This window comes from Panicum virgatum, chromosome 6N (assembly GCF_016808335.1).
Source record: "Panicum virgatum strain AP13 chromosome 6N, P.virgatum_v5, whole genome shotgun sequence".
NCBI lineage: Eukaryota > Viridiplantae > Streptophyta > Magnoliopsida > Poales > Poaceae > Panicum > Panicum virgatum.
In genome coordinates this window covers 41,090,527-41,118,187 of record NC_053150.1, presented here as the reverse complement: position 1 = coordinate 41,118,187, position 27,661 = coordinate 41,090,527, and the positions used below count along the sequence as shown (strand labels likewise).

The window sequence follows — 27,661 nt, the reverse complement described above, 5'->3', positions numbered from 1 at the left end:
TTCCCTCAATGCCATTAAAATTTTAGTCAATCTTTTGATTGTCATTGACTCTACATGTCATAGAAAAAAAAATCTCTTCAATGGCATTTAGCGACATTCAAGAAATTGGCGAAAATTTCAATAGCATTCAAGGAATTAACTCTTGGTAAGGAGGCCGGCCAGTTGGCAGTTGGCCTGCCTGTCAGGCTCTCAGTCTCTCTCACAGTCTCACTACCAGAACCATGAGGAAGAAATCGGTGCATCCTTCCTTCGTAGTTCGTACCAGGAGAGTAGTAGAGCCCCGAGTAGAATGAGCGGTGTTGCAGTCACTACTGGAAAAACGCACATTCATTCGCAGCCGTTAGTACCGGTCACGGCTTTAGCCGGTACTAACATGCAAATTTAGTACCGAGCCAAAGGAACAGTGGTCTTGGCAGCTGGTCTTGGGAGCTACCGTCCATTTCCCCCGCGTGTCTGGATTGGACGGACGGGGAGGCCTCCTGAACAACTCCCAGCGATGACATGATAGCTCTAGCTCACGACCACCACATGGCTTATTAGCCGCGTGGGTGTACTCCAGCCTAGCTAAGATCCAAATCGCTCGATCAGCACGGTCCTCTCTCATTCGATGCGGCTGGTTTATCTAGCGATGCATATCAAACTGTACTGGGCGACGGATATTCCCTGCTGCGCGGCTCCCGGTGGCTTCCGGTGCAAACCGACAATCGGATCTAGACTTTTCTGTTTTCTAGCATTAAACAACACTGTTAACCATCCCAGCTTGACTAGCTGAACGGTTTATGGGCCTAATTGCCATCATCAACCCCACTGGCTGGCCTCACTCTTCAGTCTTCAGGCACCTGCACTTCCCAACTCCCAACAAGTCGCACTGCATGTCTCTGCACGTACCACCCAAGAAAAGAAACCGGGCACTAGCCGAGAGCCTCGGCAGTCGCTGCACCGCGGGCCCCAGCGGTCAGGGTTCTTCCATGGCATTGGCATCCATGATCATTTCCCCCCCTGTCGCTGTCACCCAAAGATGCCACGGCGAAGGGATGAGTGGGCATGCAGAATTGCAGACCAGAGACCACCCCGCCGGCATCGATCGGCAGGCATCCCATCGATCCGTCGCCCCGGCCGGGCCTCGTCCCGCTTTCTTTCCCCTCCAGCCTACCTCCCCCCTTCCCTCTTGCATGACACGAGAAAAAGCGACGCCACCAAAGCCACCCCGCTCGGCTCCACTCTATGCCCTGCCGCCTGCCTCCCCTCCCCTGCCCTCCCAGCTCGCACTTTTCTTTCTCCTCCCTGCTCGGGCGCCTCTCGCCCCATCACTCCCGTTCCTCCGGCTCCGCCAATGGCCTCCTCCGGCGGCTTCGTCGTCCTCCTGCTCCTCTCCCTCCCCGCTGTCGCCCTACTCGCCTCCGCCTCCGAGCCCCTCAACCCCGAAGGTAACGCCACGAACGCCTTCTGGCCGGCGCTCGCCGCCGCGCCACCCAGCAGCACCCAATTGCATGCACTTCTCGGCGGGTTTTTTTTTCTTCCCGGCGGCTGATTCGTTTCCGCGGCTTGGCCGCGAGCTTTTCCGCGTGCAGTGCAGGCGCTGATCGCCATCCGGCAGGGGCTGGTCGACCCGCGCGGCGTGCTCGGCAACTGGGACCAGGACTCCGTCGACCCCTGCAGCTGGGCCGTGATCACCTGCTCCGCCCAGAACCTCGTCATCGGCCTGTAAGCTCGGCACCCTCTCTCTCTCTCGTCACTCGTCTCGTGACCAGCCGTAGGAAGAGCCTGGCAATAATGGCCGGCCGGCGGGCTAGCGAGTTGCAGCTGACACCCACGCGTTTGCCTTCACGTTCCAGGGGAGCGCCGAGCCAGGGCCTGTCGGGGACGCTGTCCGGGAGGATCGCCAACCTCACCCATCTCGAGCAAGTGTAAGCAACGAAACCTCCTCGCCGACCCGTCCATCCATCGTGCCGTTCATGGGTCAAGGAAAAATTTTAAACGGGAACCATCACTGAATCCGCTGCCGACGGTGACGGCGCCGCCGCCCGTACGTCTCGCTTTTTGTTTTTTTCCCAGGCTGCTGCAGAACAACAACATCTCCGGCCGGCTGCTGCCGGAGCTGGGCGCGCTGCCGCGGCTGCAGACGCTGGACCTCTCCAACAACCGCTTCTCCGGCCGCGTGCCCGACACGCTCGGCCGCGTCTCCACCCTCCGGTACCTGTGAGTGAGCCTCCTCCCAAAGATCCCGATCCCGATCCCGATCCCGATCCCCGTTCCGAGCGACGCCATGGCTGCTCTCCTCATGCTCGCTCCTTGTCCTGTCCGTTCTCCGCCGCAGGAGGCTCAACAACAACAGCTTGTCCGGGCCGTTCCCCGCGTCGCTGGCCAAGATCCCGCAGCTCTCCTTCATGTACGTACACTACACACGCACGCATTCGCTTGTCTTGTCCAAGCCATCGGCTTCCTCAATTCCATGCCGCTGTTCGTTCCCTTTTTTGCGCTTTAAATCAAATTGAGATTCATTCCGTGACCCGATGCGTCTGCTCGTTGGTTCTTCCCAGGGACTTGTCCTTCAACAACCTCACCGGCCCCGTCCCGGTCTTCCCGACAAGGACGTTCAAGTAAGCATGGATCGCCGCCCGCAGCCCGGCCGATCGTCTTATCCTAATCCACGATTCCACACTAGTTTGATCACCTTTTGCTTTCTTCTTTTTTATTGTTTTTCTTAAAAAAGAAACTGAACTGTATCATGATGGTGGTGGTAGCATCGAATCTAATGCCAAGGTTGTTTGTCTGTTTGTTTAATGTTCGCGTGGCGTGCAGCATCGTGGGCAACCCGATGATATGCGGGAGCGCCGGCGCGGGGGAGTGCGCCGCCGCGCAGGCGCCGGCCGCCGTGCCCTTCCCGCTGGAATCCACTCCGGGCGGCGGCGGCGGCGGCAGCAGTGAGCACACACGCACTCTCTCTCTCTTCCTGTCTCTCTTCGCGGCTCTTGTCTCTGTCTTCGACCATGCCGCCACTCCCCCTCCTGTCCCGTCGTGCTCGGCGCTTTGCTTTCCTCGCTTTTCTCGGAGCGCGTGGCGTCGATGGTGGGCGCGCAGGCACGCGTCGCCGCTGCCGCTTCTGCGCTCTCGCTTCGCCGTGTAGCGGCCGAGGAGACATCGTGCCGCCGGGGCGGGGCGCCGTCGCAGCGCCGCTTGCCCGGAACAGTTGCGTGCTAGGCTTGTAGCTGGTGGCGCGGTCTGGCCGGGATGGCGCGGTTTGCCTGGGGATCAGCGTTTGGTTTTGTTTGTGCGTGCAGGGGCGGCGGCGGGGAGGTCCAAGGCTGGCGCGCGGCTGCCGATCGGCGTAGGGACGAGCCTGGGCGCCTCCTCCCTCGTGCTCTTCGCCGTGTCCTGCTTCCTCTGGCGGCGGAAGCGCCGGCACTCGGGGGCCCGCTCCTCCGTCCTCGGCATCCTCGGTACGTGCCCAGCGGCAGCGCCACGTCGCCATCGCCAACGCGATCCTCCTGAACGAGACATGAAACGACGCGTGGTGCTTGGATGGTTGCTGCAGATCGGGGCGGCCGCGACCTGGAGGACGGCGGCGGCGGCGGCGGGGTGGCGGTGGCGCGGCTGGGGAACGTGCGCCAGTTCGGGCTGCGCGAGCTGCAGGCGGCCACGGACGGGTTCGCGGCGAGGCACGTCCTGGGCAAGGGCGGGTTCGGCAACGTGTACCGCGGCCGGCTCGCCGACGGCACGACGGTGGCCGTGAAGCGGCTGAACGACCCCGCCAGCGCGTCCGGGGAGGCGCAGTTCCGCACGGAGGTGGAGATGATCAGCCTCGCCGTGCACCGCCACCTGCTCCGCCTCGTGGGCTTCTGCGCCGCCGGTGGGGAGCGCCTCCTCGTCTACCCCTACATGCCCAACGGCAGCGTCGCGTCGCGCCTCCGAGGTACGCCACCGTCACCGTACGCGTTCCAGTGGTAGTGAAGACTGAAGAGAGGGAGGTGTCGCGCGCATCAAGGTTCGTGCCGTGGCGCGACGAGCTCGCGTGGTGGGCCCGTCCGTCCCGCCGGTCGGTCCGTGCGGGCCCCGCGCGCGGAAGTGCACGCAGGAGTCATGGGAGGGGAGGTGCACAGTACCCGCTACCCAGGGGGGAGTCAGGCGTGGTCGCGCGGGGGACCATGGGCGGGCGGAGACCACAGGCCGGAACACCACCGCACTCACGATTTGTCCACATCCCCGGCTGCCCCCCTACTCCCCGGGCGCGTGCCGCGCGCCACCGCGCGGCGCGACACGAAGCACAGCCGGAAGCGTATCCGCGCGTGCTGGTACACTGGTAATAGCAGCCGTGCCAGTACCGCACCCGCTGTGGCCAGTGGCCACTGGACGAGCGCGGCGGCAGCAGCGTGTATTTATCGCCCGCCGCTGCAGCCACGGCTTGGCGTGACGCGCGTAACAGCCCGCGCCCCGCGTCGGCGTCGGCGTACCCCGCGCAGGTCGGACGCGCCCGTGCCGGCCGGGCCGTGCGCCGCGCCACCGCTCGCCCGCACCCGCCGCGCTCGCGTCGCATGGGTTCCGTTCCGTCCGCGCCAGGCCCCGCGTGAATGCGCGGTCTGTTCCCCACGGGCATGGCATTGCCGACGAGGCGAGCCCTCCGGCGTTGCCTCGGGTTTGCTCGCGCGCACGCGTGCCCGTCAGGGGGTCTCGACGCTTGGTCATGGACTCATGGCGGGTCAGGGGGGTCGATCAGGGTTGCTAGGGCTACAACGCTAGCTGCTGCTGGTGCTGCTTCGGGGAAGTGGTGGTCCTGGTCTCCAGGAGGACCAGGAGCGCGTGGGGGCGCCGCTGGAACAGCGGCACAGCCAAGGGCATGTCGGCTTCTTCTTTTGTTCCGTGTGCCCCGTCCGGTCACTGTTCCGCCCTGCAAGCTCGCGTGTCCCATGCGGCCGTGCCAAGCAAATCCTCAGCAAGCGTTGCCATCACTGCTCAGCAATCTGCCTATCTATCAGCTGCCCAACCGCTAACTCGAGCGCCCCTTAACCTTAAGCTAGGAGGCCGCTGGTCCACATCACCTGCAAAACCACCGGCCGGGCAAACACCCGTGCTGTCGTAGGCCGTGCGCATCGTATCTCTCGCTCCGTATGCCTACTGCGCACGCAGCAGGTGCAGCGGGCAGGGGCCTCGCTCTGGGGCTCGCCGGCCAGTCGATCCCGAGGGCAGGGATACGCCGGCCGGTGCCGTGACGTCGGCGATCTCCCTCCCTCGCCACGCCGTACCGTACGTACGCCGCCGCAGCCACGTGCACCCACGCAGCGCCGGCGACGCGCACCGCCGTGCATTAATTGATGAATTAGCTAACCCGTCGTCGTCGGCGGGCCTTGACGCGGCGCTGCATGCAGGGAAGCCGGCGCTGGACTGGGCGGCGCGGAAGCGGATCGCGGTGGGGGCGGCGCGGGGCCTGCTGTACCTGCACGAGCAGTGCGACCCCAAGATCATCCACCGGGACGTCAAGGCCGCCAACGTGCTGCTGGACGAGCGCCTCGAGGCCGTCGTCGGCGACTTCGGGCTCGCCAAGCTGCTGGACCACGGCGACTCGCACGTCACCACCGCGGTGCGGGGCACCGTGGGCCACATCGCGCCCGAGTACCTCTCCACCGGCCAGTCGTCGGAGAAGACGGACGTCTTCGGCTTCGGGATCCTGCTGCTCGAGCTCGTCACCGGCCAGCGCGCGCTCGAGCTCGGCAAGGGCTCCGGCGCCGGCCACAACCACAAGGGCGGCGTCATGCTCGACTGGGTACGTACGCCTCTCTCCGTCTTGCTTTCATTTCTGTCCAATGCAAAACAAACTGCTAAAACTTGGTAAGCCAGCAAGCTTTTGAGTTCATGTCGTTTTTGATGCAATCTTGCCATCTTGGTATGTGATCAGTGTGTCTATGACAGAGATCCATTCATGCCGCATGCTGGACGCACACGGCCGGCCATGCGCATTCATTAGCGAGCATAGTACTGATCAGGACGGCATCCGGATACCTGATGCGGCACAGGATGTCGTTCCAGGTCCATCTGAATGCCAATAACTGAGCCAAACTCTGGTCCCCTTTCCCCTATCCCCTGCTGTTGGAAGCACTGGGAAGTACCGGCTTGGGGGTACTTGCAATAAAACCATGCGTGCTCCTCCTGATCGAGCTGCACCTGATGATACGGCCTAAGTGCTGATCATCTGACATGCCTTCTTGTTAGTGACAAAGTGTTTGGCTAAATAATGATCTTGCTTTGTTTTGTTTGCCAACAAAATAGGTGAGGAAGGTGCATCAGGAGAAGATGCTGGACCTGCTGGTGGACCAGGACCTGGGCCCGCACTACGACCGGATCGAGGTGGCGGAGATGGTGCACGTCGCGCTCCTCTGCACGCAGTTCCAGCCGTCGCACCGGCCCAAGATGTCCGAGGTGGTCCGGATGCTGGAGGGCGACGGCCTGGCCGAGAAGTGGGAGGCCACGAACCGGCCGGCCGCCGCGGGGGCGCCGCCGTGCCACGACGCGCTCGGCTACGACCACCGCAACGACTCCAACGGCTCCGTCTTCTTCAACGACTTCCACGACAACGACAGCAGCCTCAGCAGCGACGAGGCGCGCTCCATCGACATGGTCGAGGAGATGGAGCTCTCGGGGCCGAGGTAGCAGCTGCCGCCTGCCGGGAAGTTATTCATAGCATCAAAGTTCAGACTAGGATCAGAGTGCTTGAAAAAAAAATTACAGGTAGAGAGTGACTGAGTGAGGGTTGGTATTGGTAAGATTTGTTGCGAGCCAGTTTGGAATTAAAGTTACCACTAGGTGCTTTAGAGCTTAGACGACCACAGTGTGTAGTTTCTGATGGGAGCCGCCGTCCTTTTCCCTGGAAAAAAGATGTAAAGAAAAAGGATGGCTTCTCTTTTGCTTCTTTTCACAGGCTTCTTTTTCTTTTCCTGCTGCTGCTGTTCTTACTGCTCATCTCATCATCTGGTGACACGAGCACATGCAGCATCGCAGTCCTTTGGTATTCCGGTCCACTGATCTTTTTTTAGATTAAGGATAATTTCCGGCCTTGAACATTCAAGATGAATGTCTACAGCCTAGGTCTTACAAAAACAGCATTTAAGCTGTCAACATAAACTTAACCGCGACAAGAACGCCGACACCAAACGCTGCAAACACTGTCATAAGGTTTAACTTCTGCACTAGACAAGACTGACACAAGAAAAGAAAAGGAACATAAAACTAAAGCACACTAGGAGCTTCAATCCTGTTCCTGAAGTTCCAACCGTGCTTGCTGTAAAACGCCATGACAGCACTCTCCAAACTGCATGCCCTCTTCTTCAATGATAGCTTCTCTTCCTCTTTAGACAACTCTGACCAACATCTCGCCCAATATGTCCCTCTGAAAATTACCTGCAAATAAGAGTTAGGAATGGTCTTTTGGAATACCACATCATTTCTACTCAACCAAATTGCCCAACACTGAGCCGATGCAACCACAAGAATATGTTTTTGAAGCTTTCTGGAAAAATTTCCCAGCCAAGAACCCAACAAAGATGACATGCTTGTGGGTGGCTGAATACCAAACACGACGTAAACCGCATTTCAAACGAACCTAGCCACATGACAATCAAAGAATAAATGTTGTATAGTCTCGCTAGAGCTACAAAAGCAACATTTAGTATCACCTTTCCAATTTCGTTTTGCAAGATTGTCTTTTGTTAGAATGACCCCTTTTTTTAAATACCACAAAAAAATTTTATCTTGAGCGGTATCTTTAGGTCCCAAGCTACACACCTATCAGGTAAGTAGCCAATTTTCATCAAATCCGAGTACATAGACTTCACCGTGAAAGAAGCATGCTTTGTCAAACACCAAATAAAACTATCATCTTGATCTCCTAACTCCACACTCATTATTTTTGTAACCAGTTCTACCCACAACCTCAACCTATCTCCCACTAGTGCTCGCCTGAAAGTAATATTTAGTGGCCTAGTACTTAGCACATGAGCTACTGTTTGGTTCTTTCTCCTAGCGATACGGTACAGGGATGGGTATTGATGCATCAATGGTTCATTTCCAACCCAAAGATCCTCCCAAAATCTGGATTGCATGCCATTCCGAACTATAAATCGTCCTCGTGGTAAAAAGAAACCTTTAATGTCCATTAGCCCTTTCCAGAATTGAGAATCTTTTGGTTTCTTAGCCACTTGTGACAACACCTTATTACCTAGATATTTCCGTTTGAGCAAGGTTTGCCACATTCCTTCTTCATTGAGGAGTTTGAAAAGCCATTTGCTTAGCAAACAGATATTTTGAAACTCAAGGTTTGTGATACCCAAACCCCCTACACACTTAGGTGTAGAAAGAATGCTCCATTTTGCAAGTCTGTACTTCTTTTGGTGATCATCACATTGCCAGAAAAATCTGGACCTGTAATAATCCAATTTCTTAAGCACACCTTTAGGAATTTTGAAGAAGGAAAGCATGAACATTGGTAGACTGGACAAAACTGAATTAATGAGCACTAATCTTCCTCCAACTGATAAGAGTTTTCCTTTCCAGCTGCTAAGTTTTTTCTGAAAACGTTCTTCTATCATGCTCCAATCCTTATTTGCCAACCTGTGATCACTCATTGGAATCCCTAAATATTTGAATGGAAAACTTCCTTCTTGACAACCAAATAAATACGTGTAAGTTTTTACCAATTATTTAGCTTCTCCCATGCAGAATAGTTCGCTCTTATGGAAATTGATCTTGAGGCCGGATAACTTCTCGAAAGCACATAGTACTAGCTTCAAGTTCTTGGCCTGTTCTAAATCATTTTCCAAGAAAAGAATCATATCATCTGCATATTGGAGAATCGACAACCCCCCATCTACCAAATGTGGCACTAAGCCTTTGAATTGTCCTGCAATCGCAGCTCTTGAGATAAAAACCGCAAGCATATCGGCCATCAGATTGAATAGAACCGGTGAAAGAGGATCCCCTTGTCTTAAGCCCTTTTTGGTTTGGAAAAAGTTTCCCATCTCGTCATTTATCTTTATTCCCACATTACCCCCACTAACAATACTCTCAATCAACTTGCACCACTGAGGCGTAAAACCTTTCATTCTTAAGGCTTGTTGTAAAAAGGACCAATTGACCTTATCGTAAGCCTTCTCGAAATCTAATTTGAGAATTAGACCACTTTGTTTTTTCCTCTGAATCTCGTGAATGGTTTCATGTAAGATTACCACCCCCTCCAAAATGTACCTTCTCGGCAAGAAAGCTGATTGTGAAGGTCCAATAATCCTATTTGCCACTGTTGTAAGCCTATTAGCAACAACCTTTGTAAAAATTTTGAAGCTAACGTTCAGCATGCAAATTGGTCGAAATTGTTGAATCATCTTAACTTCCTTCAGTTTTGGGAGTAAAGTTATTACCCCAAAATTCAAACTGAAGAGAGGGAGGTTGTGTCTATGGAAATCTTGAAACATGGCCATTAGATCATGTTTTATAAGACTCCAGAACACCTGGTAAAACTCCATAGGGAAGCCATCAGGCCCTAGAGCTTTATTGTGCTTCATCTAAAATATCGCCTCTCGGACCTCTTTCTCCGAGAAACTCTCTATTAAGATCTCATTTTCCTCATTTGTTACTTGAAAAATATCTTCAGTCCTACTCTCATCCATAGTCCAGTAATTTTTTTGGAGGGCCCAAATAAACCTTTATAGTACTTTGTGATGTATTTTTTCAGATTTTCTTCTCCCTCAATTACGCCTTCCTCTTGTTCTAATCGAAAAATCCTTGTTTTCCTTCGCTTACCATTAGCTATGAGCTGAAAATACTTAGTATTGTCGTCTCCTTGCAATAGTTCCTTGGTTTTTGCTCGCTGAAACCATTTGATCTCCTCCTCGCGTAGAAGATGAGCTAGTCTATCTTTTACGCATTGTTTGAGATCGATCTCTTGCTGACTCAAAAGCTGGGTTTCAGCCTTCTTATCCAGCTCATCAGCTTTCTTCAAGAGTTCTTGCTTTTCTTTTTTATATGCACCATTCATGTTTTTATCCCAACCTCTCAGGAATTGTCGTAATTTTCTTATTTTGTTTTGCCACACTTGCAGGGATGTGGAGCCCTTATTCTCCTTGTTCCAAACATCCGAAACAAGTTCAAAAAAGCCTTCTCTCAGAAGCCACCCTAGCTCGAACTGAAACAAAGGCGGAGTCCTAGCGCTAGACACTTCCCCAGTGCTTAGAAGCAATGGAGTGTGGTCCGAAATCTCCCTACTCAATGCAACAACCGTAGCCAAAGGGAAGTATTGTTCCCATTCCGTACTGACCAACACCCTGTCCAATTTCTCAAAAGTTGGAGTGGCTAAGGAATTAGCCCAGGTGTATTTTCTTCCCGACATTTCTATCTCCCTCAAGTTTAAGCCATCTATGATTGCATTAAACAAAAATGGCCACTTGTCATTGTACCTCTCATTATTTTTTTCTCTTGGATTCCTAATGATATTGAAATCACCTCCAAGTTGAAGCGGTAAGTTCTCTTTACTACATGCGTGAACTAGTTCCGTGAGAAAACTTTCCTTGTATTCTGGTTGAGCTACCCCATAAGCAGCCACCAGTACCCATTTGAAATTATCTCTTTTATTCTTTAATCTAAATTTCACATAGTAGTCCCCTTCTTCTATGCTTCCAATATCCAGGGCATCTAGGTTTACCCCTAGAAGAATACCACCTGACCTTCCATGAGGCTCAGTCCAATGCCAAAGGTAATTTTTTCCCCCACAAAGGCCATTAAGCGATGTTTGGGAGAAGTCTTTTTTCCCTGTTTCTAGTAGAGCAATGAAATCTAAGTTCTGCTCTCTAGCTGTATCTGCAAGAAATTTTGTTTTAGCCAAGTCGCTAAGACCTCTGCTATTCCAAAAAATTCCTTTCATTTGGACACCATTTTTGCATGTTTTCCGACCTTCACCTTACAAGTCTTTCTAAAATGTGGCTTAGCACTCGACTTGTTTGTGTTCATAGAACATCTCTTATCACCGCTTTGCTGATAACTATCATCATCATACAACTCCTCTAGGAGATCCCCACAAAGTTGTTTAACAGCAATTTTTTCTAAATCATCTAAACTATCCTCATCCTCGCTGTACTGAGACAGCTCATCAATAGTTTCAGGATCATTTATTACCGAGTTTGTGTCATGCATCGAAGCTAACAAAAGTTTAACCTCTGTACTCATCTCATCCTCAGAACTACCAGGTGTGATTCCTAATTGCTTAAAATTCAGAACAGCAGTACTTAAAAGTAGAGAATCAACAGGAATGTTCAGCGAATTACCTGCTGCGCTCTCCAATTTTTTTCAGCCGTCCTACGCTCGACCCTTGTCAAGATATGCTCGTCCGAATATTGTGTAAGTCTTGGGCTAGCTCGTGTTGGAGTTACCAAGGCTTCAGGAATGGCTGCAGCTGCTAACAGTTCACCCATCGCTGGATTTACCCCCTGTCCTTCCATTACTGAGCTAGTCAGAGCTCGAGCAGATCCTCCTGACCCAATTTTCTTTGTTGCAGCAGTTAGCGTAGCACCCATCTGTATTCCTTCCCTGTTGCTCACCTCTTCTAGTTGTACTACTGGTTCCTCTACCTCCCTCTGCAGAACCCCTTTTGTTACCGACCTGAGAAGCAGCTTCAAGACCAAGCTGATCAGCCACATTTTTTCCTTCTATGGTCATCTGAAGTTCTCCCACCTCCTCAAGGTTTTCAGCCATGATTTTTTCGGCCATGACATCAAGCTCCCTGCTTACTGCAATATCAATTATTGCTTCGGCTGTTTCCTTCAAAAAAGCTGAAAAATCCCCCTGCGACGAATGATGTACTTTCTGCTTCAAGGTTTCAGTCCCCATAGTTTGTTGTTCACCGTTTTGTCCATTAGGACTTTTCTCTAAATCATTTTCAGTTTCCTCATCACTTTTATGTCTTTTTGGGTCCCTTTTAGCAGAAGGATCAAATCCCTTCCCCTCTTCACCTTTACCTTCTCCTCCCTCGCCTCCTTTCCATTCAACAAGGACTTCTTCGCCATTTTCATCTATGCCCATTTTCTCTACTTAAAAACTCTACCCGGGGGAGGAAACGGCCCCACTGTTTTTTCATTAAGAGGAAGCCACACCGGCTTACCCGGGTAGAGAAAACCCCCGAACCCTGGCCCATGCCCGAGAGGGCCAAGCCTCGCGGCGAGCACAGCGAGGGTTTTTTTTACCCCAACAGCAGGAAATTCGCTTCTGATGAGAATCGAACTCAGGACCGGCACGACGCTACCGGACCGGGCTAGCCAACTGGCCACCCGGCCTTTCGCTCATTTTCTCTACTTCAAACTCCAGTTCAAACTAATGATCTCCGATGACGACATCTAGCTCAGGTGGGATCAATAATGGATTAAGCACCGCAATAAAGACCCTTCCAAAATCGTTCTGTCGTGTGGTCTCCATGTCTACTGTTTGTGTCGACCCCAACATTGAACCAATTGCCCATAAATTAGAAAATTCTCGTAGAGATTTCCTTAGGCCAAAGACTCTCACCCACACCTTCGGTAGCAGGTAACCTTCCTCCTCGTGCCACAGATCGAAGTTTAGCCTAATGCCCTTAGGCACATCTGCACCCCTCACATCTGCCCCACCAAAGGCAATGGTTCTCTGTAGATCACCCTTTGAAGGATGTAAGTATTTTCCTCAAGATCAGTCAACTCCCACTTCCAATTTCCTGTGAAGATCCTATGCAATTGAGCAATTACTTGATCCTTTGACAGCTGCCCGCCTACCACTGAGATTAAGGCTGATTTTGAATCCTTCCTTACTCTAGGCAATGGTGTATGATCTAGGGCAACCTTTTGCAGTGCAAGCATGTATGTAGGGAATGTGTTGCAAGTTGCGAGGCATGCAGTCATTTTGACTGCTTTTGTGACCTGTAAAGGTAACTAGCTACTCAATTTCCCTTTGGCGCCTTTATGAAAGACTGAAACAAGGATGCCTGTTTATAAACAATATGGCTATGGTACAGATCAAAACAAGCAATTTTGGGCTGTTTCAGGCGAAATCACAGGGCAATTTCAAGCATCATCACACACAGTTCAATTGCAAATTTTAACATCCCACAGGAAGCAACCTCCAAACATGGACAGCAATTGTGCAGCCGTCGAGGGGACAAATTCAGTAACCCAGTGAATGCCAGTTATTCTCGATGGTACACAATGTGGCTCACTATACTGAGACTAGATCGAAGGAAGGAGCACACATTTTACTTTTTAATGCGGAATTTATAGAGGAAAAAGGACAGATAAGCTGTCAGCGTGTTCCTCAGTACCGTGAATACGTTGTGCATTTAGTATTTACAGAGTAAAACCTGTACAGTCGAAAGAACAGCAGATAACACTGACTAAATTGTAAAATCAGAACAGTGGTAGTGGTAGCTACCAACACTAATATTATGTCTACGATACATCATGTTACATGTTAGAGCAAACGATATCACTCTTGACTGTTTTTTTTTGAACTAGCTAGTGAGAGTTTGTGCTCAATCAACCCTCAGTTTATACTCCATTGTTATTTCCCCTTGTTTTGGGTCTTCCTATTATGTACCTCTGGCAGTGTACCTTCCTTGGTCATTTACCTATCACAATTTCCCTCGACAGTTTGGAGCCCCACAGAAACATTCTTTCTCGGGACCAAAAGAAGTGGAGAATCTACAAAAACGGAAAAGAACGACCATGCATCAAAGAACTATTTTCTTAACAAAAAATCATATATCCTGGATTCTAACAGAAAATTTTCAACTGAAGTAATATAGGAGAAGTGGGAACAGTTATAAGCGCAGCTTAAATCAAGTTGGCCTTCGAAAAGTTGTATAATTGGTAGTAATAAAGAAATGCCATAAAGTTGCACTAAGGATCCATAACTATAACATCAGTCATGGATGGGCAGTTGTTGTGGAATATGACCACAGGCATACCCATTCCAGGTAAATTACCAATGACAGTGGATTCACCCTTATATCTTGCCTGCACATATTTGAAATTAATAGATCTAAAATCTAATTTCGTTGTCTAACTGATTATTGCATATTTCTCAAATACATGAACCTGTAACATACTGAGTAAAACGATTAGTGGTAATAGTGACAACTCAGGAAACATCGCAACAGTATGAAAGCATATAAGTAGAACACACAACCATGTGCTACTTGAATAAATGCAACCATGTATGCGGGTTCAGTTTTGAATTATGAACTTGAACAGTAGCATGACAACTAATATAAGGGACAAGTAATCCCACATGTGAAAATGTTTGAACTGTCCACATTTGAAAATAAAAACTGGTTATTCATTACTCGAAGAGCCGAAATTCTGGTTCTGGAAAAAAAATTTGGCAACCTTGGGGATTATTGGGAGCAAGTCTGAAGTACCTGTAGTTGTAAGTCAAGGGCATTCCTGCTTTAATAGTCTGTGAAGCAAACACACCTAATCTTGTCTTGCCTTTTACTTGCCTGGCAATAAAAAAATAGTTGAATCGAACTGTATATTTTATATAAAGAGTTGATAGCGGTTGCCAATTTAACTCGAAAAAGAACCTAAACAAATTACTGAATTACTATAGAAGCCAGCATATAGCATAAAAGACGGGTGAAACATTCTTACCATTTCTCCAGCCGACAGTTAGGTTGGCAGCTGTGGTTAAGAAAGCGACAGGCATTTCCTCTAAAAGTTGCATCAATTATAAAGTCTTTGCTGACTTTACACATGTAGAAATTCTGATCTCTGCGCTGCCTCATGTCCTGGAGCCTATCTTCACACGTTGCATCATCTATGACTGAAAGGAGATGGCAAAATACGAAAAATGATGTCAATAATAAGAAAGTACGCTTTTGAGCATAGTTCTAGCATTGTCATTAATACCATTATGTTCCATATAAGCCACCTGATAAAACATATTGCTTCAATTATACATTTGCAGAGAACAATTAGCTTTCATTTCTAACACACAGGGTCAGGGAAAGTTCTCAAGGTAACAACATTATGTTCAGGAAATGAGGAAATTATTTCCTTTTGTAGAACATTGAGGAAAATATTTCAATAATCAGTATTGCACCATCAGAAATCACAGCAGTCGAGGGAATGGGGGCCCAATAAGATATATCCAAACATGTCATTCATAAAAGTTTGAAAGATAATCGCAACATGCCAAAAACTACAGCAGAACATAATTCATTGGATGATACATCTCCTTGCTTACACAAATACTTCATTAAGACAATTAGACAAACCTGAACTTACATAACTGCTGTAGTGATATTTAACAACATGCTAGGTGATTACCTGAAACAGACACAAAATTTTGATGTACTTTACAACGCCCAGGTTTACACACTCAAGTATTGTACTCTACAATATGAGTTAAATATTAAATTGTTTCGATATGGCCATATGTAAATTTGATATTAAGCTAGCTCATTTTGAGAACAAAAACCAGTAGTTAGTCAAAATAATCATCACATTTAAAATTCCATAAATTCATATTGACATGCCACGTGTGAAGAAACTTCACATGTACATAGTGAAGTCCAAGAGAGCATATGGAATAGCCAATTAATAGAGGACTGAATGAATTACATCCAATAGTTAAACAAACTAAATAAGAGAGTTGGTACCTTCTCCAACAAACTCTATCACAAAATCATCTTTCTCAATGGTTTCCAGAGAAATAGCGCCCCATCCGCATTGCTGTGTCTACAGAATCAGACCACAATCAGGCAGTTATTTGCTAGCCCAAAATATTAGATGCACCAAACAAATACAACAACGTAAAAGATCTTATATTGTTGTAGAACTGAATGTCATGTTAAGCAAGAGCAGTAGATAAATAATATAACACCTAAACGTTTACATAGAGTACGTGCAAGCACTCAACGAATATCAATAAGCACTATATGCCTTCTGAGAAAATTTATGCCTTACCTTAACGATCTCAATCATTTTCTCTCTGCGAAATGGTTTGTTGGAGCATTTAACTGAGCAATGACAAGCCTGAGAGCAGCTAACCAATGAACATCTGCAATAATAGTCTTAATTTTGTGAACTTTTTCAGCATGTGATGGTAAAAATTATACTTTCACATATATCCAGTAAACACATACAGACATAATACAACAGTCTGTAGAATAGAAACTACAAATACTCCAGCTGGCACAAGAAGTGTAGCAATTGGAGTGTGTTAATAATATGTATTCAATGGAACATAATTAGTAAGAAATCGACACTACAGGCAAACAATTGGCAAATATCTGATAGGCTTCAGCACAAGAAATGGGCCAAGCAACTCGTACCTGCAGGGGCATCTTTCACAGGTCGAGTCATGGTCACAGTTGGCACATCCAGTTTCAACTGCATCACCGTCACATTTATTCTTGACAATAAAAACATCTTAGTTCATTAAGGAAGAACCAGATGCTGCAGTAAAATTTACAACTCCCAAATTAACAAATATGAGACATAGTATACAATTGTGAACATTAATGTTAAACTAACAAAGGATACTGCGCTTTATATGTACATATGGAGGTGGCTCCCTCTCATTTTCCAAATCCTGTGTACTAAAAGGTTTAATGTTGAACTCTTGGTTGGTGTATGGGAGAGGTAAGCGCTGGAAGGCTTCCTGTAAATGGACCAAATGTCAAAAGAGTATGTCAAACAATTTTGAAATCAAATCATGGCCTGCAAAACTATAAAAGATTCCAAATGTTGCCTTGTTTTTCTCCGGATTTATTGCCAGATTGCTCCATCAATAATCTTCCAAAAAAAAGCCAAAACACAAATGTGATCCCCATAGTAATTTTATATTTGAAATTTGCTTCTAATATAATCATTGACGATGAGGAAAACAAAAATAGAAGAGTAATACTAATAACACATTGGCTGATTGATCCAACCTTGTCTCAGCGACCACCTTTACAAAGAAGTTAATGTGACAGTAAAAAAAGGGAAATGTTCTATTTTGTTCAATAACACGAACAAGCGAAAAAACTAAATATCAATCACCTTAATGTCATTTGCAGGGCCTGCTTCCTGTAAGAAACAAATATCATGAACTCAGCAAAATTGCCAATAAAACAACAGTCAAAGCTTTACCACAGTAAAAAGGTATAACAGAACAGATAAGCATTCAATCTTGATAAAACATAGAGCAGGTTTTCGAAAATGCTAGTCTAACGCAGAACACTTGTACATGTAGGTATATGCAAAAACCTTAGCCCTTTATAGTGCCTCAAGATTTGATCAAGGAAAAAGGAATGGGTTTGAAGATGGGATGGTGATTTGAGGTTTGGAAGTTTCAATCTCTCCCAAGGCCTAAGCATTGACTTTGCTAGTACATGTACTTACATGAAGTTATATAGCTATATGGACGATCTGAAGACATCTTGTCAATAGCCAATAATTCTCACCATATACATTTTAACAGTACAAGTGATTTTGTGATTTTCTATATAATCATAAAATACTAGAACTTACGAAATTCTAAGCAGAGTGCAAAGTAATCTACCAATATCCTACTATCATAATAACATGTATCTACTATTGAGGAATTAAATCAAACATTTACAGATAAGGTTAATGGGATTGACTGTCTGAAATTGTGGGAAAATCACAAAATAATCTAGCCAATATCCAACTGTCATATGAGCATATGTATTGAAGCCAAACACAATAAGGTAAGGTTAATGAGCTTCTAATTGACAAGTCTTATCTGTTATTATCCATAACTAAAGTATATTTTTCATGTGCTGTCATCTAGGAGTAAATGAAGTACTCTTATATGCTTTAATTTCAATAAAAGCAGAGGTGATCTTCTATAGTATTTTGCATGCATTGAAGATGCTAACAATATATATGTGTAAATGAAAACAAAGCAGAAAATAACGTGCATGAAGCATGGCATCAACCTCACTTGTTGATGGCCAAATACTCCAACAAATCATTGAGCTTGAAAGATCTTCAGAATCGATCATCCTATTCGGCTTCAGTAAACATACAGTACACATAGGCACTGTGCGTTGCACATGGTGTCTTGATGTTCTCGTTTTACAGTAAAAACATATCTATGCAGTTAACAAGAAAAGAAGATACACCACAGTCAGTTATATGAAATTTTTCTAAAAGTAAATAGAACTTTACCAATCAAACGCGCAAATAAACATCCCTAGTACATCATGGTTTTTGTCAACCTAGTATCATTTTCTGACAAGAATACTAAGATTGAATCAATCAAGAGTCCCCTAAACCCTAAACACTACTACAACTTTCATATTTGAAAATCAGCAAAACGTCTACAAAAGATGTTGCTGTTTGATCACAAGATCGACACTACTCAATTATATATCCTGACTGCAACCAGTAAAATTAAAAAGTGAAACCTGCAAGGCTATGCATGAAATGAAATGTTAGATCTACAGCTTGGTTTCAGATAACTCACATGCCGAGGGCAGCATCCGTCTGTTTTTTCAGAACAAGACTTGTGCAAGGTGACATCACAGTGATTAACTGAACATTGCACCCTTTCATCCGGCAGAATACTCTTTGAGCAAATCAGGCACTCAACCTAAATCCAAAGGATTTTGACATTACTTTTTGCAGTAAATCAGAGCACCATAGTTCCTTTTCTACCTCAATTAAGACAAGATCTACTACATATGGACCGGACCAGTACTGTGGGAACTGTGAAGACATCACTTTTCTTCAGAAACCTTTCAAGTAAATCAGAATGCTGTAATATGAAATCTTGACATCATTTATTCATTTATTGACCAACCTTCCCTTCTGTTATCTCTTATGTAACTGGCATATACATCCATTCCCTGATTTCCTCGATGTCATTGTTGTCTTGCAAAGATTTATGCAATAGTCTAATGCTATTTTCTTCTTCGCTTATTTATCAGCAACCATACCTAAAAATCATGAAGCTAAGAAATGCCTCCAAAGTTCTGCCTATTTAAACTTCATTATTGCGGTCTGACAGCCTCCTTATGTCAGTTCTATCACACTTGGTGACTTGGATGATCAGATACTCAACAATTTGTATGTGTTTTCAAATCATTTGGTCCAGAGAACATTCCAAAATCATCTACATCCGTGTTTTCTAATGGAAGATTACCCAGGAAAATTGGCCCTGATCAATACAACTTCAGCTTCCTGTAGACGAACAGTCACTAATTCTAGAGAAAACAGATTTAATTCTCACTTCTATGTGGGTATACTCTGAATATATAAAGTTAACCGTTACTTTGATGTACCATATTTCTAAATTTTTTTCTGAGTCCGTCTGTATGGAACACTTGAATTATACCACTGTCTGTGTTTTCCCTTATTCTTTCGTTGAAGCAATCCCCTTAATCTTTGCCAAACAGCTTGCATGGAAATGCAACTGGTTGCTTTACTCCAATTGTGCAAGAAAGGTGGCATCCCACTCCCAATTCCTATTGTCATGCAGTGGTGTTCCTATGGAAATCTAGTCCTTACTCTGCTGACTTAATCCCGTCGGACCATTTTATTAATTCTCAAAATCCACTAGCTTCATGGTATCCAAGTTCCAAAATTTATTTCTCCATGAGGAACAGATGGAGATAATTATAATAGATGTCCTTTGGTCCGAATCCACATCAGTTTTCTTATTGGACAATTTTCCAGCCATTAAGCGATCATCCCCTATTCATCATTGAGATGCCCGTGGGGCTAAGACCTTGTGATGAGTGATTGAACAACACAGTGTGCGTGTGACGTTTCTCTTGGTTGGTGTCGATGCAGGTGATAGGTGGAGACTGAACATGCGGCGATGTGTGAAGAATGAAGATATGATGCCACGGCGATGGACTGAGAGCGGTGAAGGGTGGATCAAGACTTGCGTTCGAGGGATTTGAGATCGTGCGGTGTATGTCTACTGTACCTGACGACACAGCGAGAGAACGTTGGTGGACGGTTTCTTGGTTAAGCCACAAAACCAAGATCCCGGACGTTCGTTGCGGCGGACGTGGCCGAAGACGGGGACAATTGTCGATCGCGAGAAGATTCCGGATCGTCGTGAGGCGAGATCACGGGACGCCATGGTGCTAGATGGAAGGATCGCGGACATCGAGATTGTTTGCCGTGGAGGATGATATTGCGTGATACGCGCCGATTACGTTAATTTGATTTACGTAATGGCAAATTTGTAATTTAGGTAGTGCCACCCTATGGGTTATAAATATGTGGCACCTAGGATTGAAGGGTATGCGTTTTTAGGGTTTGTGGGCGTTTGCTACAGTAGCCGCAGTGAACAGTTCCGCGCTACAGTAGCTGCCTCCCTGAAGCTCTTCTTGCGTGCACTCCTCTCTCCAGCCTAGCCTAGGGTTTAATTCCTAGTGAGGGATTTTTGTTGATCTCTCTAATCAAGAGAGGGAGGACGATCGGGTGGAGGCTAGATGCAATTTTGTAAGAACAAGTACTTGGTTTAATACTTTATCATTAAGTATTGTTCTTCGTTTCATTGCATCGTGCTTATTTGTTCTTCGTCAGGTTTATCGTCGGTTTCAATCTAGGTTTTCTTGATCCGCATTTTATACTTAATTTCCTTGCATAATATTTTGAGAATAGATTTCTAGTGATCTTGTGAACCTATGTTTCGAGTTTCCTCGCGTTTGGATCTAATTTGCTAAAGTTCTTGAAATTTGGGAGTTTGATCTGTTTGTTTCCGTGCGAAATTATTTTGAGTTGCTCCCATTCACCCCCCTCTGGTCGCATTTTCCGGTCCTACAATCATTCAGCCCTTTCTATATAGAGAAAGAGAATAGACCTAACCATGTAATTGCCAAATTCCTTGATAAGCCATGTTGGTAACTGTATGTATATGACAAGCCAAATATCTACAGTACTGTTAGGAAGAATGCAATCAATGTTGGCCGGTGTGTCATGAAGGACATAACAAGGAACTTTATGGATAACCCAAATGAATCAGCACACTGCACTTCATAATGCTCCTGCAGCAATATTTGGGTTCCTTCTCAGAACAGCGCATATGCTAAGATAAAATCAACACTATTTACTTGATATAGTTGAAAATTCACAGTTATTAGTTACATTTGCGTGTGAAAAATTCTTGGCAGGACAAAATTTCATCTAGAACAGCAGTCTATATTGTAATCTACTACAAAAAGAACAGAAGAAAGGAACATGAGACAATGTAGCATTCTCTGAATTCGAAAGGACTGTGTTGGTTCGAAGTGAAACGGATGTATATTTTTTTTAATGTTATTACAGACATCAAGTATTTGCGTATGTTTTATTTAACTACTACATACTAGGATGTGTAAATCCAAAAAAATCAGGATAATCTGCTCCTGAACATGAGTAACCAAGCATTGCTAGCACATGAAAAGCTACAGGACCAAAACAGACATGATCTTTCAGATTTGGGAATGCAGGTGCTGCTTAACTGTCTCCCACGAGATTTGGTTTCGTATCTTAGCAAGGTAGCATCAATCAAGCTCATTCTAACACCAAATGCATCGATATATTGCGAGTACAAATTAAAGAAACATCTACTCCCAACGTTCGAATGTGAAATCGGACACGCAAATTGGCAATATCAGTGCTCTGGTTTTACCATCAACATCACCAAAAGGCCAAAATCCAGGATTCCGTGACCGTGACCAACCAATTCCGACGTAACAACACCACAAACAAAAGACAAACGAAACAGAGAGACTCGTTCAGCCATGTGCGTACCTTCCTGGGGGCGCCTTTCCGGAGAAAAGGAAGGACGCACTCCTCCTGGGAGCAACCCGACGCCGCCTTCTCCTTGGCCCACTCCTCTGCTTTCGCCTCGATGGACTTGGGCCGGGGAGCCGTGGGTGATCTGCGCCGCCGCCTGGGAGTGGAGGGAGATGCCGCCGAGGGAAGGCCGCGGACGCGGAGGTGGACCCGGACCGAGCGACGAGGAGTTGGCGCGCCGGAGGGAGGACGCGCAACCGCCTCGGCCGCTAGCGGGGGCGTGGAGTCGCGTGGCGGGGACGGGGGCGGGGGCGGCTGATCGTCTCGCCGCCGGAGCCTGATCAGGCGGGTGGAGCGGCGTTGGTGCTGCGAGGACGTCGATTCGTGCTCGGAAGACAGCACGCGTGGGGGTTGATCCTGATCGTCCTGACGCGGGGGGTCGATCGGGCGGATGGAGCGGCGCCGGGGCCCGGGGGGTGCGGAGGAGGTGGAGGCCGCGGCGGCCGGAGGGCCCCCCATTTCCGCCGCGACGGCGAAGGGGGGCGAGGCGGTTAGGGCTTTGGGTCCCGTTCCGCGGCGGGGGTTGGAAAACTTTGGAGCAGTTGCGGAGGGGAGCGGCGAGGGGAGCGTGGTAGATGAAGAGGAAGGCGGGAAGAAGGGAGTGGAAATGCGGCGGTTGCGGGGGTCGGTCGGTTTCCTTCGTTTATGGGCTTGTTTTGGGCAAATTTGGGGTGTGCAGCGATGGGCTGAAGCGGCCCAAATAAGGCCTCGGCCTCCTTTAAAAAGCTAGGCCTTCGGGGTTTGCGGTTTGCCGCTCTCGGGTAACGACGAGGATGGTTAATTTACCATTTTACCTACATCGTCTACGTGTAGGCCAAACTGGGAGAGAATAGTGTTAAATTTTAGGGATAATATGTACTTTGACCGCCAGAATAGTGTTAGAATTTAGGGATGACCGCCAGAATAGTGTTAGAATTTACAGATATGAAGGTCGATTCATTTCTAAATGTTGAGTTACTTGTTCATATAAAAGTCATACAAGCTGAAAATTAATGGCATAAAAAAGACTTCTATGTTCAAGTTCGACAAAAACTGAAAACAATATGGGATAATATGTACTTTGATGAAATGAAAAATAGGTGATTATTTATCCCAGATTTCTGTTTTTGTCATCTTATTGGTTGGTAAATGTCTTCCATTTAATCAAAATTTGATTGTTCCTTTTTCCCCTTATGCTAATGTCTGACTCTCAATGATTCACTCCCTTGTCAATATATTGCATATAGCATTTATGGTCGTGGCATCCCCCTATCTCTAACGCCTACTACATCCATTTCAAATTATAGAACATTTTGGTTTTTCTAGATGCATAGTAATACACAAAAAAAGTATGTATATAGCAATTTGGAATGAAGGAAGTCCCATGGTACCATCCCTTCCAAGATCGCCAAAACGCACATAGTAATCATGTGCCCTAACCTCTAAGAGCATCTCCAGCAATAGTCCCTATTTTAAGCCCCTACTTTCTTAAGTAGGGGTTGGCTCCAACTTTCTGGGGCTATAATTTTGTGTCCAACTCCAGCAGTAGCATTTACTTGCAGCCCCTTCTTTTACTATGACAAATGAGATCCACACGCCAGTGTCTATTTTCTTTCTTCCTCCTCTTTCCCTATACCCTGCTCGATCCAATCAGAGGCAGCAGCACGCTTGGGGCGGCGGCAGGCAACAACGGTGGCGGCAGGCGGCAGCAGCATCATGCACGGATGCAGTAGCAGGCGGCAGCAGCAACACGGGCCGTGGGGGCGGCCAGCACGCGCTCACGCGGGGATGCGGCGGCGGCCGGCGTGTGCGGGGATGCAGCGGCGGCCGGCGCGCGCGCACACGTGGGGATGCGACGGCGGCCGGCGGGCAGAGGAGGCGCCGGACAGGAGCGAAGCTCGCGCCTGCAGGGAGGGAGTAGAGGCAATTGTGGGTGGGGCCCACAGATGGAGGGCTCCCTAGAGACCCCCCAGGTCTAGAGGGTGGAGTGAGAGATTTGGAGGCCTCCTTATTTTAGGGGCTCAAACAGAGGGTCTGCTGTAGTTAGATTTTTACACTTCACCATCTAAATTTGGAGTAGGGGCTCAAATAGAGGCCTTACTGGAGTTGCTCTAAGTGTCCACCGTGATACTCATCTGAAAACAAATTTTACGGGATTGCTACATAAGAGGTGTGATGGAAAAAGTGTTTGAACAATACAAAAATGTATGTCATATTAATTTCAAGAATTTATAATTTCTTTATGCGAATTTCAACACCTCGAGATTTTTTTTGGAAAAAATAAGCGTATTTCCCTATTTTAGCTATTTGGAGCAAAATTTGAAGAGTAAGTACAAGGAACTATTCCCTACTCTTGATCTCTTGCAAGGCAAAACACCTGGTAGTACCCTTTCTCATCCTATATTATGAGCATAAGTATCTTTATAAAAGAAAATAAAAAGGTGTATTAACGCTAGCCGTCCAGTGCAGACCAAACGTCCAGGTCGCGGTACTGGAACATGGGCGCCGCGTACTCGCCGAGGTCCCCGAACAGGAACGTGTCAACCTCTGCGAAGGTGAAGCCCATGGCGTCTTCGTTCTCCAAGTCGAAGAACGTCTGGACGTCGTCTGGGAAGCCGCACGGAGCCGCCGTGCCGCCTCTGATCTCAGGCTGCCGCTGCGGCGACAACGGCGGCTGCGGCGAAGCCGAAGACGACGCCGACGACGCCGCAGCAGAGCTGCTGCTGTTGCTGCCCGCCTCCACCATCGCCGCAGCTGAAACCTGCTCCATCATCTCCTTGAACTTGGGCCACTGCAGCAGCAGGTCGAGCGCCGACGGTGTGGGTGCGGCGTGACGAGCCGGCGGTCCCGCTCGGTCAGCAACAAGCTGCGCGCCGTCGCCGAGAAAGGGACACGCGGCGGTTTGGCGCTGCGGGTGGTCGTCGCCATCGTGGAACCCCGCGGCGCCCGTGGTCTCGTCGAGTTCGGCGGCGGCGGGGCGCTCGGGCGAGTCGTCGTCCGGGGGCGGGAGCTGGAACGGGACGACCGGGGCGGCGTCCGTCGCGCCGAGGCTGCCGCCGCCGTGGCCGTGGCGGTGCCGCTGCCAGTGGCTGACGTAGTGGCCGATGTCGAAGTTGGTGACGGCGTTGAGCCCCCGGTGCTCGATCGCCGCGATGTCGTACGCCACCGCCGCCTCCTCTTGCGTTGCTGGCCATGTACAATACAATCGTGCAAATGGGAGTAATTAAGCCGTGATATAATATAATGTCCTGATTCTTCACAAAATCTCAACACTTCGAAGTTCAGATGCAGCTGAAAACTGTAATGGCTAGTTTATAGTGACTAAAGTGAGCCATCCAATTCACTTTAGACCAGTTTCAGACTTTAACATTGTGCTTATTCTTGACACGTCCTCTTCAAGATCGTACCTTTTGACTTCAGTATACCCAGCTACTAAAAACGAGCAGGCAAACACATCAGCAAAGTTTCAGAATGCGTGGAAGGAGCATCTCTGCATCTTAAGTTCTTTATGCATTATCCCCCTCTCTTATCAGAAACAAAACCCGTTTATTTCTGAAATCATGAAAGCCACCTATCCAGTAACGACACCAGCCGGCTGCCTTTTTGGATAACCCATGCTGACTCACACTACGGGAATATTTTCTCGTCAGGGAAGAAACGCGTGCTCACCGTACGTGCCCAGGTACAGGTACTTGTTGCCCAGCACGCGCCCGATCCTCGCCTCCCACCTCCCGTTGTGGTGATGCCTGCGGGGCAAGACCAGGAACGTGTCAGCTCTGAGAACGTGTCAGTTGAGCGACCAGCACGGTCTCGAAGCATTGCCAATGGCGGCGGCGGCGGCGGCGGCGCTTGGTACCTCGCGACGCCTCTGTACTTGGAGACCCCTCTGGAGAACCCGCTGCTCCGGCGGCGCAGCGCCCCGATGTACTCCTCCCGCGGCTGCCCCTCCATCTCCCTGAGCTCCTCGTCGTAGCCGGAAAGCTGCAGGGCAATGTCCGGCGCGCGGCCGGTTTCAGGATTCGATCAGAGCTAGCCCGATTCGGCGGCGGCGACCTTGCGTTCTCTGTGGTTTCTGAAATCGATCGAGACGGCGGGTCGCCCGCGTACCGGGAAGTTGAGGACGGTGCCGGGGCCCCAGTACTTGAGCGCCGCCAAGTCGTGCGCGCGCGCCGCCGCGTCCTCGTCGTCGTACGCGCCTGCGAACGCCGCCGGGGAACACGCACGAAATGTTAGATGAGGACCGGCCCCGACGGCACGAGAAGCGCCGGCCGTTTCGGGTTAGGATCGAGGAGGTTGCTTACCGAGATAAACTGCTCGGACCGACGCGCGGAAGAAGCAAGCACCGAGTGACGCCATGCGGAAGGAGAGAGAGAGAGAGAGAGAGAGAGAGAGAGAGAGAGAGAGAGAGAGAGAGAGAGGTGAGTCGCCTCGAGCAGAACAGGAAGAACACAGGAAGAGGAAATCGCGAAGGGATCAGCGGGTCCGGCACCAACCTTGCTTGCCCTTCTTCCCCCGCGGCCCGCCGCGGGCGTCCTTGTCCCAGAGGTGCGCCTCGAACCGCCCCGTCCACCGGTGCCTGCGCCGATCGGTGACGGTGAGCCGCGCCGCCCGCCAGGCAAGCTGGGAAAGTGCACCGGAGAGCAGAGCAGAGCGGAGCGGGGCCGGCGCGTGGTTTGCTTACCGTGTGACGCCGCGGTACGCGGAGCTGCGCCGCGAGGGGCTCTCCCGCGGCCCGCTCTTCCTCCGCGCCCGCTTCGGCGCCGGCTCCCCGTCCGTGGCGGCGCTCCCCCGGGGCTTGGCCATCGCGGTTCGCGGAACGGAGACGGAGGGAGCGAGAGAGGTGTCGGCTGTCGCCGCCGCGCGGGGTGGCCGGCCTGTCGCGAGGTGAGGCCGGCGCTAGCTAGCTGCCCAAAGGTGGAAGCCCGAGGGGTTTTTAAAGGCGCGCAGCAGCTGACCGAGGTTGCAGTGAGAAACAGGGATCCCGAGCCGGCAGCTGCTGTGCTCTCGTCTCCACCGCCTGTCCTGTCCTCCTCCGCCCGCTGCTCCCTGGCTCCGCTCGCGGCTCGCGCTGGCCGCCACCGGCCGCTTCCCCTTGTCTGTCGCGGCTCGCGGGTGACCGCACTCGTGTCGTGGCGACCTTGGCGCCATCTCACCGGGGTTTACTTGCCTTGTCGACCTCCGGTGCCAGGTCGCCGGGACCCCAGAGCTCTGACGTGCACCGTACCGGCGGCGGCACCCAACTCTGAACCACCCGATCGAACGAGCCCGTCCGTGCGTGCCGTGCGGACCATCGTAACACTTGTCAGGTTTGGGCGGGGGGTTTGGTTTGACTTCGTGTGGCGCAGCACGGTACAGGGACGACGTCGCCGTCGGTCTCGTGCCGAGGTACACGGCGAAAGGTTTCCATGGTTGGGACTCGGGAGACACACACACACTGACATAAAAAAAGGAAATCAGAACCGTTGTTAACTGAACAAAAGGTTCTGCAGCCCGGGATGTCCAAACCCGGCAGCAGAGCTCTGAACGCCAAGAGCACGAACTGACTCGGCGTGCAGAGCTGAAGATTACGAGCTGCCGATCCCACAGATCCGGCCACTGGCTCAGCCTTGACTGGCGTGGTCAAACCTTGAGTGCCGCCACGCACCCGGGTTACCGGGGTCGGCCCGTGCCGTGCCTTGCCGAGACGCAAAACGGAAAGGCGTTGCTACTCGATTCAGAACTTTTCAGATGTCAAAGTTGATGCAGAATTTCACGATTGGGCGACTGTTCTTTCAAGCAAGCCTGCGAGACCGATTACTGCAGCTCAAGCAAACATTAGCTATGCAGCTGAATGCATGCGTTGCAGCATCGGCCTTTCTGGTCGATCGTAAATTCGTATG

The 27,661-nt window shown here is 49.1% G+C and overlaps 3 protein-coding genes across 4 annotated transcripts; 1 reads left to right on the top strand and 2 right to left on the bottom strand.

Moving 5' to 3' along the window:
- The first annotated feature begins 1,183 nt into the window (after nt 1–1,183).
- LOC120679608 (probable LRR receptor-like serine/threonine-protein kinase At2g23950) lies at nt 1,184–6,989 on the top strand. 2 transcript variants are annotated; one of them, XM_039961232.1, is made up of 11 exons: nt 1,184–1,427; nt 1,572–1,704; nt 1,836–1,907; nt 2,056–2,199; nt 2,318–2,389; nt 2,541–2,600; nt 2,803–2,924; nt 3,282–3,440; nt 3,536–3,913; nt 5,364–5,758; nt 6,262–6,719. In XM_039961232.1, the coding sequence occupies exons 1-11, from the start codon at nt 1,334–1,336 to the stop codon at nt 6,640–6,642; spliced, it is 2,010 nt and encodes a 669-aa protein (XP_039817166.1). In that variant the 5' UTR covers nt 1,184–1,333; the 3' UTR covers nt 6,643–6,719. The 2 variants fall into 2 exon arrangements, with proteins under 2 accessions (XP_039817166.1, XP_039817167.1); XM_039961233.1 differs by lacking the exon at nt 2,803–2,924 and having other exon boundaries at nt 6,262–6,989.
- Nucleotides 6,990–13,624: 6,635 nt separating this feature from the next.
- On the bottom strand, nt 13,625–22,262 carry LOC120678165 (histone-lysine N-methyltransferase ASHR3-like). Its single transcript, XM_039959318.1, has 10 exons — nt 21,759–22,262; nt 18,475–18,600; nt 17,043–17,069; nt 16,542–16,659; nt 16,331–16,427; nt 15,963–16,056; nt 15,656–15,734; nt 14,646–14,817; nt 14,414–14,494; nt 13,625–13,694 (listed from the first exon to the last, which is right to left on the bottom strand). The coding sequence occupies exons 1-10, from the start codon at nt 22,260–22,262 to the stop codon at nt 13,625–13,627; spliced, it is 1,368 nt and encodes a 455-aa protein (XP_039815252.1).
- Nucleotides 22,263–23,986: 1,724 nt separating this feature from the next.
- On the bottom strand, nt 23,987–26,716 carry LOC120679820 (AP2-like ethylene-responsive transcription factor At1g79700). Its single transcript, XM_039961485.1, has 7 exons — nt 26,464–26,716; nt 26,276–26,358; nt 26,084–26,092; nt 25,890–25,978; nt 25,639–25,763; nt 25,452–25,528; nt 23,987–24,968 (listed from the first exon to the last, which is right to left on the bottom strand). The coding sequence occupies exons 1-7, from the start codon at nt 26,583–26,585 to the stop codon at nt 24,235–24,237; spliced, it is 1,239 nt and encodes a 412-aa protein (XP_039817419.1). The 5' UTR covers nt 26,586–26,716; the 3' UTR covers nt 23,987–24,234.
- Between the last annotated feature and the right edge of the window lie 945 nt (nt 26,717–27,661).